The sequence below is a fragment of the Monodelphis domestica genome, chromosome 3 (assembly GCF_027887165.1).
Source record: "Monodelphis domestica isolate mMonDom1 chromosome 3, mMonDom1.pri, whole genome shotgun sequence".
NCBI classification, from domain to species: domain Eukaryota; kingdom Metazoa; phylum Chordata; class Mammalia; order Didelphimorphia; family Didelphidae; genus Monodelphis; species Monodelphis domestica.
The window spans coordinates 163,167,990-163,181,731 of NC_077229.1; the positions used below are offsets into that span (position 1 = coordinate 163,167,990).

At 36.3% G+C, this 13,742-nt stretch overlaps 1 protein-coding gene across 3 annotated transcripts in view; it reads right to left on the reverse strand.

The window, feature by feature from the left end:
- ZFPM2 (zinc finger protein, FOG family member 2) overlaps positions 1–13,742 on the reverse strand; it is a 572,901-nt gene that overhangs the window by 163,116 nt on the left and 396,043 nt on the right. For all 3 annotated transcript variants that reach the window (XM_001380396.3, XM_056823201.1, XM_056823202.1), the window contains one exon: positions 9,446–9,557. In XM_001380396.3, the coding sequence (XP_001380433.3) occupies positions 9,446–9,557 (112 nt within the window). The remainder of the gene's footprint in view (positions 1–9,445; positions 9,558–13,742) is intronic.

A 13,742-nucleotide genomic window follows, 5' to 3' on the forward strand; every position in this document is an offset into this window, starting at 1 on the left:
TGTGTTCCTGGAACACTATTTCTTTGCATAGCTTGCTTTAGAACTTCCAATATATGTTGAGAGACATGGGATAGTATTAAAAAGTATAAACATAAAAGGAGGGCTGACCATAGAAATTCAGTATGTGTTGTATGTTATCTCCAATTCTGACTGTTTACTCTATATTTTCAATGAAATAATGTATATTTATTAAGCACCTACTAATGCTGGGCGCTGGGGGTTACAAATACAAAGAAAGAAACAATCCCTATATGCCATAAACTTGAACTTTAATGAGGAAGACAAGTGCATATACATATTTATATAGCATAAATAGCAAGAGATTAAGTATGCAGAAGAGGAAAGTAGTGTGGAAGTTTTAATGAAGAAGATGGTGCTTGAGTTGTGTCTTAAAAAAAAGAAAGCATTTTAAGAATTGGAGCTAAAGAGGAATTTTATTCCAGGCCTATGGGATAGGAGAGAGTTTCCTGGGTAAAGAAAAGAGAGAACACCAGTTTGGCTGGATCACAGACTTCAGGGAGTGGAATAATGCCTAATGAAGCTAAAAAGGTAGGTTTGGACCAGATCATGAAGGGGCTATAAAAACTCATCAGAGGAGTTTACCTTTTGTTTTAAGTACAATAGGACAAAGGCTACTACTATAGCTGAGTGGTCAGACTTGTTATTGTTATATATAGGTGATACAGTGGATAGATTATTGGGCCCCAGAGTCAGGAAGTTCTGAGTTTAAATCCAGCCTCAGACAACACTTATTATCTATGAGATCCTGTCCAAGTCACTTATTATCCCCGTTTGCCATAGTTCCTCATCTATAAAAAAAGACTTATAAAGTCAGAGAACCAATTAGAAGGCTGTCAAAACAACAAATATACATAAGAGATGATGGGATCCTGAAGTGAGGGGGTAGCTTTCTGAGTGGAAAGAAGGGGCAAGATGGGAGAGGTCTGGTGGAGCTGGAAACAACAAGCAAGATTTAGAAAATGTTTGGATGTGTGGTGTGGCTTAAGGGAGCGTGAGCACTCCAGGATGCTGTTAGTGTTACAAATTCAGGAGAGTAGACAGATAATGGTGCCTTTGACAAAAAAAAATAATAATAAGGTTGTTGGGAATAGAATATCGGTGTGTTTAGAAAATTATGCATTAAATTTTATATAATACAAGTTGGAGCTATTTTAAGGATATTCAGTATGAAATGTGCAATAGGTAACTAGTAACATAGGACTAAAATACAGGTGGCAGACTTTGGATGGCTCTACATACAGATCTGTGAGTTGATTTTGTAGAGAAGATAATTTGAAAGTGGTGGAGTATATGCAAGTTGAGGGAGAGAAAGAGACAGACAGGTACAGGAAATGAGAGAGAGAGAGAGAGAGAGAGAGAGAGAGAGAGAGAGAGAGAGAGAGAGAGAGAGAGAGAGAGAGAGAGAGAGAGATAATAGAAGGAAAAGAATCAAGGGAGTAGGGTAGAAACTTGGGGAAAACCCTCTTGATGAGTGTTAATGCTGGGTAGATAGGTGATACAGTGGATAGATTATTGGGCCCCAGAGTCAGGAAGTTCTGAGTTTAAATCCAGCCTCAGACAACACTTATTATCTATGAGATCCTGTCCAAGTCACTTATTATCCCTGTTTGCCATAGTTCCTCATCTATAAAATAAGATGGGAAAGGAAATGCCCAACCACTTCAGCATCTCTGCCAAGAAAACCCCAAATGGGGCACAAAGAGTCAGACATGACTGAAACAACTGAACAACAAGTGTTATACATAGGGTGAGCCAGCAAAGAAGGCTAAAATGAAGTCTTCAAATGAGTAAGAAAATCATGAGAGAGTAGTGTCATGAAAACTCAGAGAAGAAAGAGCACTAAACGGAGATGAAAATAAACAATGTTATACACAACAGACAGGTAGAGAGGAATAAAGGCTGAGAAAAACATTCAGATTTGAAATTTAAAACTGGTAACTTTGGAGAGAGCCATTTTAGTTGAGTGATAGGAATATAAGGCAAATTACCAAGGGAGAGAGAAGTAGAGTCAATAAGTGTAGACAGCTTTTAAAGGACTTTGAGAAATAGAGCCAAAAATTAAAATAATCATTTGAGGGAATCATTTGAAAGTGGAGGTTTTTTTAAGGATGGAAAAGACATGAGTGGGTTTGACATTAGAACAGAAATAGCTAATGGAGAATAAGAAACTGAAGATTCAATAGAAGTTCCTCTCTCCCCCCCAGGTATGCCTCACTTCATGTATGAGATTTTCTTGGGGAAGAAAGTGCATCAATAAAGTTGTCATCATACAAATCATATTTTAAAAATCTCACACACTTTAAATGAGCTCACAATTTGAAGAATTCCTACAAATGAACACTGATTATTTACCTTTAATTTGTTTTTTTTTCTAGAAGAGAGTTTTCAGATGTTTTTAAATTGACATAAACCTGCAGTGAGTAACTGCTTATCTATACGTTAAATATACTTTTATAATGTTTACTTTAAAGTTGGATACTAAAATTCCAGTGAGGTGTCCCAATAGATAGAGTACACTGGGCCCAGAGTCAGGAAGAATGAGTTTATATTTGACCTAGCTGTATGACTGTAAGTAAATCACTGAACCTCTCTTTGTCTCAGGTTCCTCAAATCTAAAATGGGGATAATAACAATATTAACAATTAGTACCTTGAAGGGTTATTGTGAGGATTAAATGAGATAATTTTTGTGACATGTTTAACATAGTGTCTGGCTCAGAGTAGGCACTGTATAAATACAGAAGAAAATTCCCTTTTCCCTATTTTTGATCAAATTTTCTATGCCTCAACTCTAAATTCTGGATTTTTAAAAGTATATTTCATTTCAACAAATACAAAAATACAATTTTTCAGAATGGAAAACCCAATCTTTAGAAGAGTAAACTATGCAAACTTCAGAGAAATAATAAAAATAAGCCAATAATATAAATAAAAGACTTCAGATCTTTGATCAATGCATTACATAATGATGACGTCAGAAGATAGTGGTGAAATATCTGGAAAGATGTGGTGGACAGTAGATATGGAATAAGGCATATGTTTTCAGAAATGGGGTGTGTGTGTGTGTGTGTGTTACCAAGGAGGGGTTCTTTTGGGGGAGGGAATCGTTGGTGAGTAACAGTAACATGAAAAATGAAGAGGCTACCAAGGATCACAGATCTAGAACTAGATGGATACTCAGGGATTGAATCTATGCAACCACCTGACTTTACAGATCAGGAAACTAAGGTATCAAATATCTTTAAATGTAAACTAATAGAAATAGAAAAGATCAAAAGACATTTCTGAATATTAAAGTCAATAGAACATTTGGGAAAAAAGAGATAAGTTGGATTTCACATTCTCAAAGAGGAAGGCATCTCAAGAGGGATGAGAAGCTCTCAAAACAGTCATTACTGTACAAACATAAATTATTCTGATGAGAAAGAAAATGTGTGCTGTCTATAAAAAGCTTTGTGCTTGCATAGGGAGCTCATCAATAGAATGGAAAAGCATTTATTAAGTAATTATTATATGCCAACACTGTACTAAGCATCTGGGGATACATATATAGAACCATGAGATAATCTCTACTGTCAAGGAACTCACATTCTATTTAGGAGAGAGAACTCATAGGAAAATTCAGTCACATTGCAGATAAAATTTCCAGATGGTTCTTGGAGTGCAGTGGCAGGGCATTTGACAAGATCTAGAAGTCCTTAAGGTTCAGTGGCAAGTTAGAGTTAGATGACAGTGCCAAAGGGACTGAGGGACATTATGACAAAGGAGAAGTTAAATCCTAGTAAACCTTGATGTCAAGTGTCAAGGAAGATGTTTCCCAATCAGTGACTGTTGGGAAAAGGGAAGTGGGCCAGTGGATGAGGGGAATAAAGCACTGAATTTCCTTATGCAAAGTTAGGAATGAAAGAGATCAGTATCCAGCCAGGTAAGGGGATTTGGTACCTGGTGGAAATTCTTCAATAAGGACTTTGATGGTGTACAAGAATGTTTCCCTGCTGGTCCTTGGAGTATTCCTTAGCATCTGGGATTTCTACTTAAGGAAACTCTAGGGAAAAATCCTTACTCAACTGAAACTGCTCTCATCAAATCTAGCAATGATCTTTCAGTTACCAATTTTTAGAGGTCTTCATACTTCTTGATCTATATGTTATATGTAACCTTATTTAGCACCAACTCCTCCTGGGTACATTTTCCTCTCTGAGTTTTCATGACACTACTATCTCTGTTCTCCTTCTACTTTGTCCACCCCTCCAACTCGGACTCCTTTGCTGGCTCATCAATAATAACATGGAACTTAACTTTTTTAAAGAACTCTTACCTCCTGTCTTAAAATTGACACAAGTATGGGTTCCAAGGAAGAAGAGTCATAAAGGCTGGGCAAGTGGGGCTAAATTACTTCCCAGGGTCACAAACTAAGAAGTGTCTGAGGCCACATTTGAACCCAGGTCCATCTGACTCCAGGCCTGGTACTCTTTCCACTGAGCCACCAAGCTGCTCCAATCCTAAACTGTTGATGTTACCTAATATTCTATGTAGAATATGGAAGATAGACCAGAAAAATTGAAGCTAAACACAAGGAAGTGTAAGAATGGGAATTGTCCTGTAAAGAATAAGGTTGGGGGGGGGGTGCAGCTGGGTAGCTCAGTGGATTGAGAGTCAGGTCTAGAGATGGGAGGTCCTGGGTTCAAATCTGTCCTCAGACACTTCCCAGCTGTGTGACCCTGGGCAAGACACTTGATCCCCATTGCCTAGCCCTTACCATTCTTCTGCCTTGGAACCAAAACACAGTATTGATTCCAAGACCAAAGGTAAGGGTTTATTAAAAAAAAAAAAAGAATAAGGTTAGGGAGGTTAAAACTCAGAATGAGCTGAGGCTTAAAATGGATGCTAAGAATTCTAAAAGAGATATGCCAGAGGCAAAAGGAAACTTAAAGAGAGCAAAGACATAGTTATAGAGTATGGAACAGTGAAAATAGATAATAGATGCTTCTACTTTTTCTAACTGAAGATGATCTTTAGAAGAAAAATAGCTATTAGAAAATTGAAACACAATAGTAGTGCGGAGGCAGAGAGACAGCCTAGGATAGGGAATAGAAGGCTCTCAGGCTCAAGTCCTACCTCTTAAATACAATATCTGAGTGACCATGAGGCATTCTAAATTCCAAGCTTTTCTCTGTATCTGTAAGTTACAGATGATTCTCTTATCTCCATCACTGGAGAGTTTGCACAATAGGATTTCCCTATGCTGATGAGCAGATAGGTCTAGACAAAATAAGAAAGGAGAAGGTAAGAGAGGCTTTATCTGCCCTCAGTAAGTTCAAGTCATCCAACCTAAAGGACCTACCTCACCTCCTATGTCTTAAAAGGAAGAAAATTCCCCCTTTTCCCTTTCAAAACATGGAGTCATCACGGTCAGCACCAGGGCGACCCTTAGGGAAAATGTTGGTTCCACATTTTGTAGTTTATTATAATATAAGAAGTTCATGCTCTTCCTAAGTATTTTTCGGCATGGAGCTCAGGAATCATTTCCCACCACCTAAAATTGATTTGGGGGCTCGAGGATCATTTAGAAATCAGAGTGTGAGATACAGTGAAACTTATTTGGCCAAGTTGAGGAAATCTATCCATGGAAAACTAGGCAATGGGATATTACACACATCTTAGGAATCAAATGAGCAAACATATTCAGAGGAAGTTAAAGCTTCAATCCTATGCTTTCCAAAACATAAAACCTATGAGTGAGCTTGTTAGTGTTCATATTCAGATTCAAAAATGCAAAAAAGGAGTGGGAAGTTTGCATTGCTGTATGGGGCCAAGGCACACATAGCTGCATATAAAGTATGAAACAGCCCTTGAGAAACCCATCTACAGAATAAGGCACATGTTTTCATGCTAAGGGTCGGGCTCACTTTTATCAGCAGCTTGCCTGCCAATCTCTAATGCTCAGAGGCAGCAGCAGATCTTAGGAGCAAGCATGCCATTCCTGTGTTCCAACAACACACTAAAGACTCAAAGATCCTACTGACTTTCATCAGGTACTTATTCACCCTTTTCTTTCTTTTTTCCCTTCTGTTGCAAGAAAAAAAGGCAAATTATTCTTCCCAGAATTACCTGGAATCTTTTGAGAATAACTGTAACACAAATAACCAAAAGGGTTATTTCACATATACTTGGGTAAGTTAATCACTTCCTGAAATGACAACATATGGACCGGGGACAGGGGAGAGGTCAGAGGGGGAAAGGAAGAGGAAACACACTCAATCACATCACCAGAAATCCACATACCTTTTTTGCTTTAATGTAACAAGAGGAGAGGAGACAGTAAAATAACACAAAGTGAAGGCATGTAGTCTGAAACAATGAGCTGCTGCTGTGCAAAATGGAAATAAAAGCCCTCTGATGTTACTTATTTTTTCCTTTTCCTCATATTTCATTTTGTTTTAAGAAGCAAGTATATCTCTCAAATGCTTTACTAGGTGAGGACTGAATATCTACACAGTGTAACAAAAGGAAACACCAGGAAATGGTAAGAGCTAAGGATTTTTCCAACTGAGGTGCTGAATTTTTTGTTTTTTATTCTACTGAAAAATAAAACCTGGCTTAATTTGCATTATGTAAGTCAGACAAATCCCTTCAGTTCAAACTCCTTTGGTTTCCTTGCTAAAAAGTTGAATCATGGAATATTTGTAATGACTCTTCCACTAGTCATCATAATCACTAATAATAACTACAGAAAAATTTATGTTGTGAAGGAATTGGGAACAGTTTTATTTGTTAACCAGGCAATCTACTTCTGCCTTACCCCAACTTCATGAAGTGTAAAAAATCACTAGTTCATAAATCTAAAATTGGAAGAGCCCTTAGAGACTATCCAGTCCAAACATCTCTTTTAACAAATGAGGAAACTAAGGCATAGAGAACAGAAGCAAATTGTCCAAGGTCACAAAACAAGATCCATCTGAGGCTATGGTGAGATTTGTCCTATCTCAAACTTTCTAGCCACAGGTGACAGATATCATGTCTCTATAGCATTGGTCCTTTTTGGTGAACCTATGGTATGCATGCCAAAGGGGGCTGCTCTCCTATCCCTCTCCATGCTCATTTGAGGACATTTCTCACATCATTGGCCCCTCTGCCTAGCAGCTCAATGAAGCACTTCTTCCTTCCCCTGTCTGGATAAGGAGTGGTCAGGGGTGGGGTGGGTGAGGGAGGGGCTCACATGCAGCATGAGGGTTGCACTTTGAGCATTCAGTCTCCAAAAGGTTCACCAGAACTGACATAGGACAATACAGCTCCACAGCCATTATCATCTTTAGGATTTCCCTTGATGGCTTTGTGATTTGTGATGGCCTTTGTGATTAATCTCAAATTTCTGTGAGACTCAGGAAAACTATAATTTCCCCTGGCATGCTTTCCCCCCAACAAATTGGTCACAAACTATTTTTAACTCTTTCTCCTTTTAGTTAGGGCACTAGGAAATATCTTTCTAGAGGATGAAGTCTGCTGATGGATCATTCTAACATTCCTAAGGGAATACTGGTCCCTTCTTCAGATGAAGACTCACTCCCCTTGTATTGCAGGTATTTCAGGTTAGAAAATTAATGGGTAAGAGTTTGGTAATTATACAAGGGAAAAGAATATATCAGACCCTGGGGTGCTGACTGATTTTAAACATGCAAATTCCCTCTTTTCAGAGATTCCACTTTCAAAGACTTGTGGCAGTTTAAAGGCAATCCTCTTATAAGTGTACAAATTGTAATGATTATAGGAACAAGTTGTAATTGTTTCTAGTAAGTTTTTAAGACTCTTTGATGTTATGATTAGTATTTTATATGCTAATATATTGATAGGGGTGCTTATTTGCCTGGATCCTTGAATGTGGAAATGGTCACTAGGTTTTCTGAAAAAAATAAATCTTTAATCTCAGTAGGTCTATTTGTTAGACATAAAATCAAAAAGAAATTAAATGCTGAGGTACAGTAATACTAACAAAGAACTAATATTGAGAAATTGATGGAAAGTCTTTAAAGCCAGATTTTGTGACTTCCTCATGAAAATTCGGAAAAAAATGAAATGAGTTCTAAACTGTTCTTATGTAGCCACAACAATATCATTATGCTTTGCTTCCTCTGCCCAAGAATATAGCAACATTCCATGATGCATTTTGATGATACAACGAACAAATGAAAGGCAGTACAATGCCAGCCAATGACTTCCCTTTTCCCATAGTAGTCTCACTCTTAGGTATATGCATAGGAAGTGATTCTGAAGCCTTGTAATGATTTGGATCTGTTGTCTCAGTGCTTTCAAAAGATCAAGCATGGATATCCATTGAAATATGCCCTTCACCAATGCAAATGGTGACCCTCTGAATCTTAGTGGTTTTGTGAAGTGCTGTGGCCAGAGAATTCACCAAACATGTGTCTAACTCTGTAGTGTTAAGTTTGATCTAATAATATGAATGAAATAACCTGGCATAGTGAATAGCATCTTAACTTGGAGTTATGGATTCAAATTCTACCTTCTGACATGACCAAAGAAGTCATGAATAAATCATTTAACATCTATACAATTTGGTTCCTTCACTGGTAAAACCGTACTACTAATAATAATAGCTAGAGTACTAGCTGATTTGTGTCTACAATAGGAATCTGAGCTGGAGTGATCATACTGACAGTACCTAAACATTGAAGTGAAAACAGTAATGGTAAGAAAATGCATGTCTTGTGTTAGACAGTATCAGTAAAGTGCTTTGAAAACTTTAAAGTATAAATATCCCTTATTAGTAGTAATGATAACTTGTATTTCTGGTGCTTTATGATTACAAAACACTTTCCAGTCCATTAGTTTATTTACTTTTTATGACAACTCCATGGAAGTATTATCATCTAGATTTTACAGATGAGGAAATTGAGGTCTAGAGTGGGCAAGTTATCCCAAATAACTCATAAGTCTTATCAATCCTTTCAAATAAACAGTTTGAAGTAACCTGAAAAGAATGAAACTATCAGACATGGACATGTTTTGTTTCAAGGAGAAGTCTTTTATTTAAAGTCTATGCCCCAAACTTGGAATTTTGAGACCTCCTTAATAGATGATATGGACATTATGCAATTATTTAAGTGAAGGGTAAAACTGATAAAAGAATATGTACCCAGGCGAAACTCATATGATGTGTCACCTAAATGGGTGAAACAGTAGGTAAATAATTTTACAATATTTTTCATATTAAAATAGGAGTAACTTTTTGCTTGGAAAAAAAGAAACTAGGGATGTTAAGACATCCATGTGCAGAAGAAAGGCCAATATTCTTTTGACTTGTGTTTCCAAGTCAGCCCATTTGTTACTGCTATCTGTTTTGCAATAAGCAGGTTTCAATACTTCAAATATTGCCTTCCAAAGAAAGAAAATCATTTTGTGTTTACCTTTGCTGTACACAATGCAGTTGTTTTTGTTGTCTTCTACTCCTTGCCAAGTCACATCCAAAAGCCACTTGGGGCCAGCAGTCAGTACCATGGGGACAGGAGCCTTTGTCTTCTGTAGAAAGAATGATAACAAACAGATGCCATTTGCTTTTGTTGATTAAGAACTTGAATAATAATAGTAATAATCATTTTATATTTGCAAACAACTAAATCTCCAAACCCATAATCCAAGGACTTATTCCCCTGCCACACTATTTTTTTTAAGATGACAGAAGCTATAAGGCTTTACAGCTTTCAGGGATCTGAATGGTAGAATTATTATCAAGGATTTTTTTTTTTCCGAATGATATGGGATCAGATCTCCAAGATTAGGCAGATCTCTTGTGGTTCAGAATTATAAAGAGAATGCAGATGACTTTCACTGCAAAGAGCAGAGTGTTTAGAAGTGAACTTTAGACACATTGTACTTTCATATCAACAGGATCTCACTATTTCCTGAAACAGACAGGAAAGAATTTAAAGAATCAGTATCCATTTCAAAGCTCTATCCTGCACAACATTTTTATTAAGAGAAGGAAATTATTCTGAATAGATAATGTAATTCTCCTTACCCACCCACCCACACCTCCTCTTTTGCTAAGTGTCGCTTTGCTGTTTGACTGTAGAGGAAATAACGATATTGCTAATGATTCACTATATACTGTTTCCAGAAAAGGCTGTAAAAGAAATGTGAATAAATTCAAATGCAGAGAGAGGAATTAAACCATAATGTTCCACCCTTGCAGAGGCAAACATGTACTCTTGATAGTTTTAACAAAACTATTACTGGTGCATATTTCAGATTCACTAATCAAAGGGTTCATCATTTGGGGGGCTTTCAAAGCACCCAAATTGTGTCTCAGTCTTTTGATAAATTTAAACAGCAGGAAACTGACGTGAAGAATTTAGCAAGCCTTAGCAATCTCGCCTTTTTATTCTTGCCACAAGCCAGAGTGAAATGCCATTTAGTCCTTTATCGTTTACCAGCCCATGTTCTGTATATCAAACATCATGAAGCCACAACACAGAGTACAATAAAAGGGTCTCAAGGTAATTTTGAACTGAATTTTCACCTTGATACAATCCTGTCAAAGGAACTCTAGCTCATTTGGGACTTCACCACATGTTCTATGCTATCACAGATTTCCCCAGTTGCCCTAATAGTTGTTCACTTGAGGCTTTCCATGTGATCAACTGATTTCAAATCTTGGATGAATCTGGAAAACTCATTTGACATTCATGTGACAATATCTCTAATGAATGAAAGAGCAAATTAATATCACAAATTGGATGTAAAATATATGTGATCCATAAACCTTGTACCAATCAGAGATACAAAAATGACAATATAACCTATTATTTGATAAAGAAATTATAATATTGGATAAATTATAAAGGAAACAGAGGTCACATACAGCATTGGGAATATCAATGAACCAAAGAAAAGGCAGTTGGTTAATGAATTATGAAAAATTAATTGTATTTCTGTAGTTTTATAGGGGGATCAACAATTTATTATGTAGAAAGTGTTTTCCAGTCAGCTCTCTTCTAAAGAATTAGGAAACACATATCAGAAACAAGTCAAGTTATTTTATTTCAATGTGGGAAAGAGGTGATGATTCAGTATTAATGCCTAAAAAGTTTCATCTTCAGCACTAGGGCCTAATTTTCTCTCTTCAGGCTGAACTAGCCAAGCCTATGAAAAAATGCAGGTACAGCACAGGCTCCTAACAAAATTCAGGAATTCATGTAAAAATGGGGTTTCATTTGTGCAAGCTGGTACTAAGGTTATCTACAAAGTCACCATTTTTTGGTGCTGACTTTGTATGTGTGTGTAAATATAAGCCCTGACAAATGTCATTTAGTCAACTGATGTTCCATAGGAGCATCTCTTCTACCCAGGACTGAAAATTAGTCTTTGATGAAATCTACATCCTGTCCAGGGCATGTTCTGTTTGAGACTTGGTGCTTCTGGTGATGTAATAGTTTGTCATACATATCAATACTTCATCTAGTTGACATTATTGCCTTTAAATAATAATTACTTAATCTAACTTCCTACTATTTCCCTCCAATAGTTGGAAGTTTGGGGAGTAGGAAAAGGGAGATAATGACTTAAAAAGTAGAGACCTACATAGGCATTATATATTTATATATATATATACTTATATATATATATACTGATATAAACACTAATATTTGAGAATTAGTCAGTATCTTAGAAGTCATCTTGACCTACCATTTAATTGTAAGGATGGATGAACTGAGGCCTGGTGAGGTGAAGGCAGCTAAGATTACAAAGGTTGTAAATGGCATACTGGGGATTTCAGTTCATCTATGTCTTTCAAACTCCATATCCAATGACTTCATTACTACCCTAAACTATTGCTATCCCCAATGTGAGTCATAATTCATTTCTAAGGTCCTACTCCTCAAATGATACATTTGCTTAAAGATATATGAATCATATAGCCATCTCTAAGACAAGATAACCAAGTTAAATCATAATACATAATTTTTTCTAATAACTCATTTTGAGGAGTCTATATTCATGTCTCATACAATTCTCTTGAAATCAATCTGATAGTAACTTAGGATATCTGGGTCAGATGTTCATAGTTAAAACAGAGAATTGGGGACAATGATTTCTTTTCAGTCTTAGGCTGAAAAGGAAATGTAAAAGCCAATAAGGAACTGAAGAATGCTAGAATCGAACTGAGAGGGTAATGATAGTTAACAGGAAAAAAAATTGAAGCATGAGTCAGTTTATTTGTAGGAAAATCAACTTTTTTCAGAGTTCCAATTGACTACATTCTCATAAGGAGATTGGGTATATAGGATTAGAGAACTAGCTGGGACTAGGTGAAGCCTAAACACTATAACCCCCAGCTCCCCAGAATGACAAAACAATTTTAAAAAGAACTAAATTAAAATGGGATGTGGCCATACTTTTGTTTTCTAAGATATAGATTATAAACTCTATGAGGGTAGAGGCTATGCTTTATTCACTATTGAATCCTTCAAGGTCCTATACATGGAATAAGTCTTCAATAAATATTTCTTGAGTACATTAATACAAATATAATAGGCACAGATCAAAAAATTTTTTTATAAAAAGTGATTTTTGATCTATCATTTTATTATTATTAAATACCTACTAAGTGACTGATAATGTGCTAAGCACATAAATCATTCTATAAGGCTTGGCTGAATTATTTAAACAGGAAAACAAGTTATTTAAACAGAAAATAGAAGTTTAGATAATAAGATGTCATATTATCTAAACAAGTGTTCTCTAAATACCTTGCAGTATTCATTCCATAAGTAATAATATTTTAGCTTCTTCCCTTAATATTTGTACATTTTGTATAAATTATGTATGGGTACTGTTGCAATGCTACTAATGAATAATATATACAAATTATTTTTAAGTAAATATGTATGTTATCACAGAAAAGTAAAAAACCTAAATAAAGATGAAATAATGTGATGCCATAGTCAGTAGAGGGTCACTGAGTTTATTGAGTAAGGGAATAAGATGGTCATATCTATGTTTTAGGAAAATCACTTTTGCAGCTGAATGAAGAATGGATTTTAAAGTTGAGAGACTTAAGGCAAGAGATATGTTGGGAGTCTACTGCAAAAATCCAAGTGAAAAATGATGAGAGACTTGACAAGAATGGTAACTGTATGAGTAAGAAGTAGGGAATGGATGTGCTAAGGATATGGAGAGAAAAGAAAAAGATTTGTCAATAGTCTGTACATGTGAGGAAGGCTGAGAAGTCAAAGATCACACTAAGGTAATGTTCCTCAATAAATAACAGAATAGTACTGTCCTCAAAGGTAAAAGAGGAGTTTAATAGAAAAAATGATAACTGGTAGAAAGAACTGTGACCTCTGATCCACAGAAACTTAATGATGACTTTTATTCTTGTAGGCCTCAAAATTTAAAGATCTAAGTGGGATCTAAGTCACTGGTTATGCCCTAGATTGCAGAGTCCATCCTCTAAAGGGCACCAGCTACAGGAATAGGGGATGGGAGAAGGATGGGCTTGTTGGAGAAAGGGAAATTTCTTTTACTTAATGGTCTTTCCATCATACCATCTAAAGATGCTCAAGTCAGATGTTATGTCATAATTGCCCTTGGAAGGCTGGACTCTGACTCAGAAGGAGAGAGTGAGAGCTTTACAGCAGAGGAATAGGGTGGAGTAGAATAATATATGTTTAACTGTGAATAACAACGATTATCAACACTGCA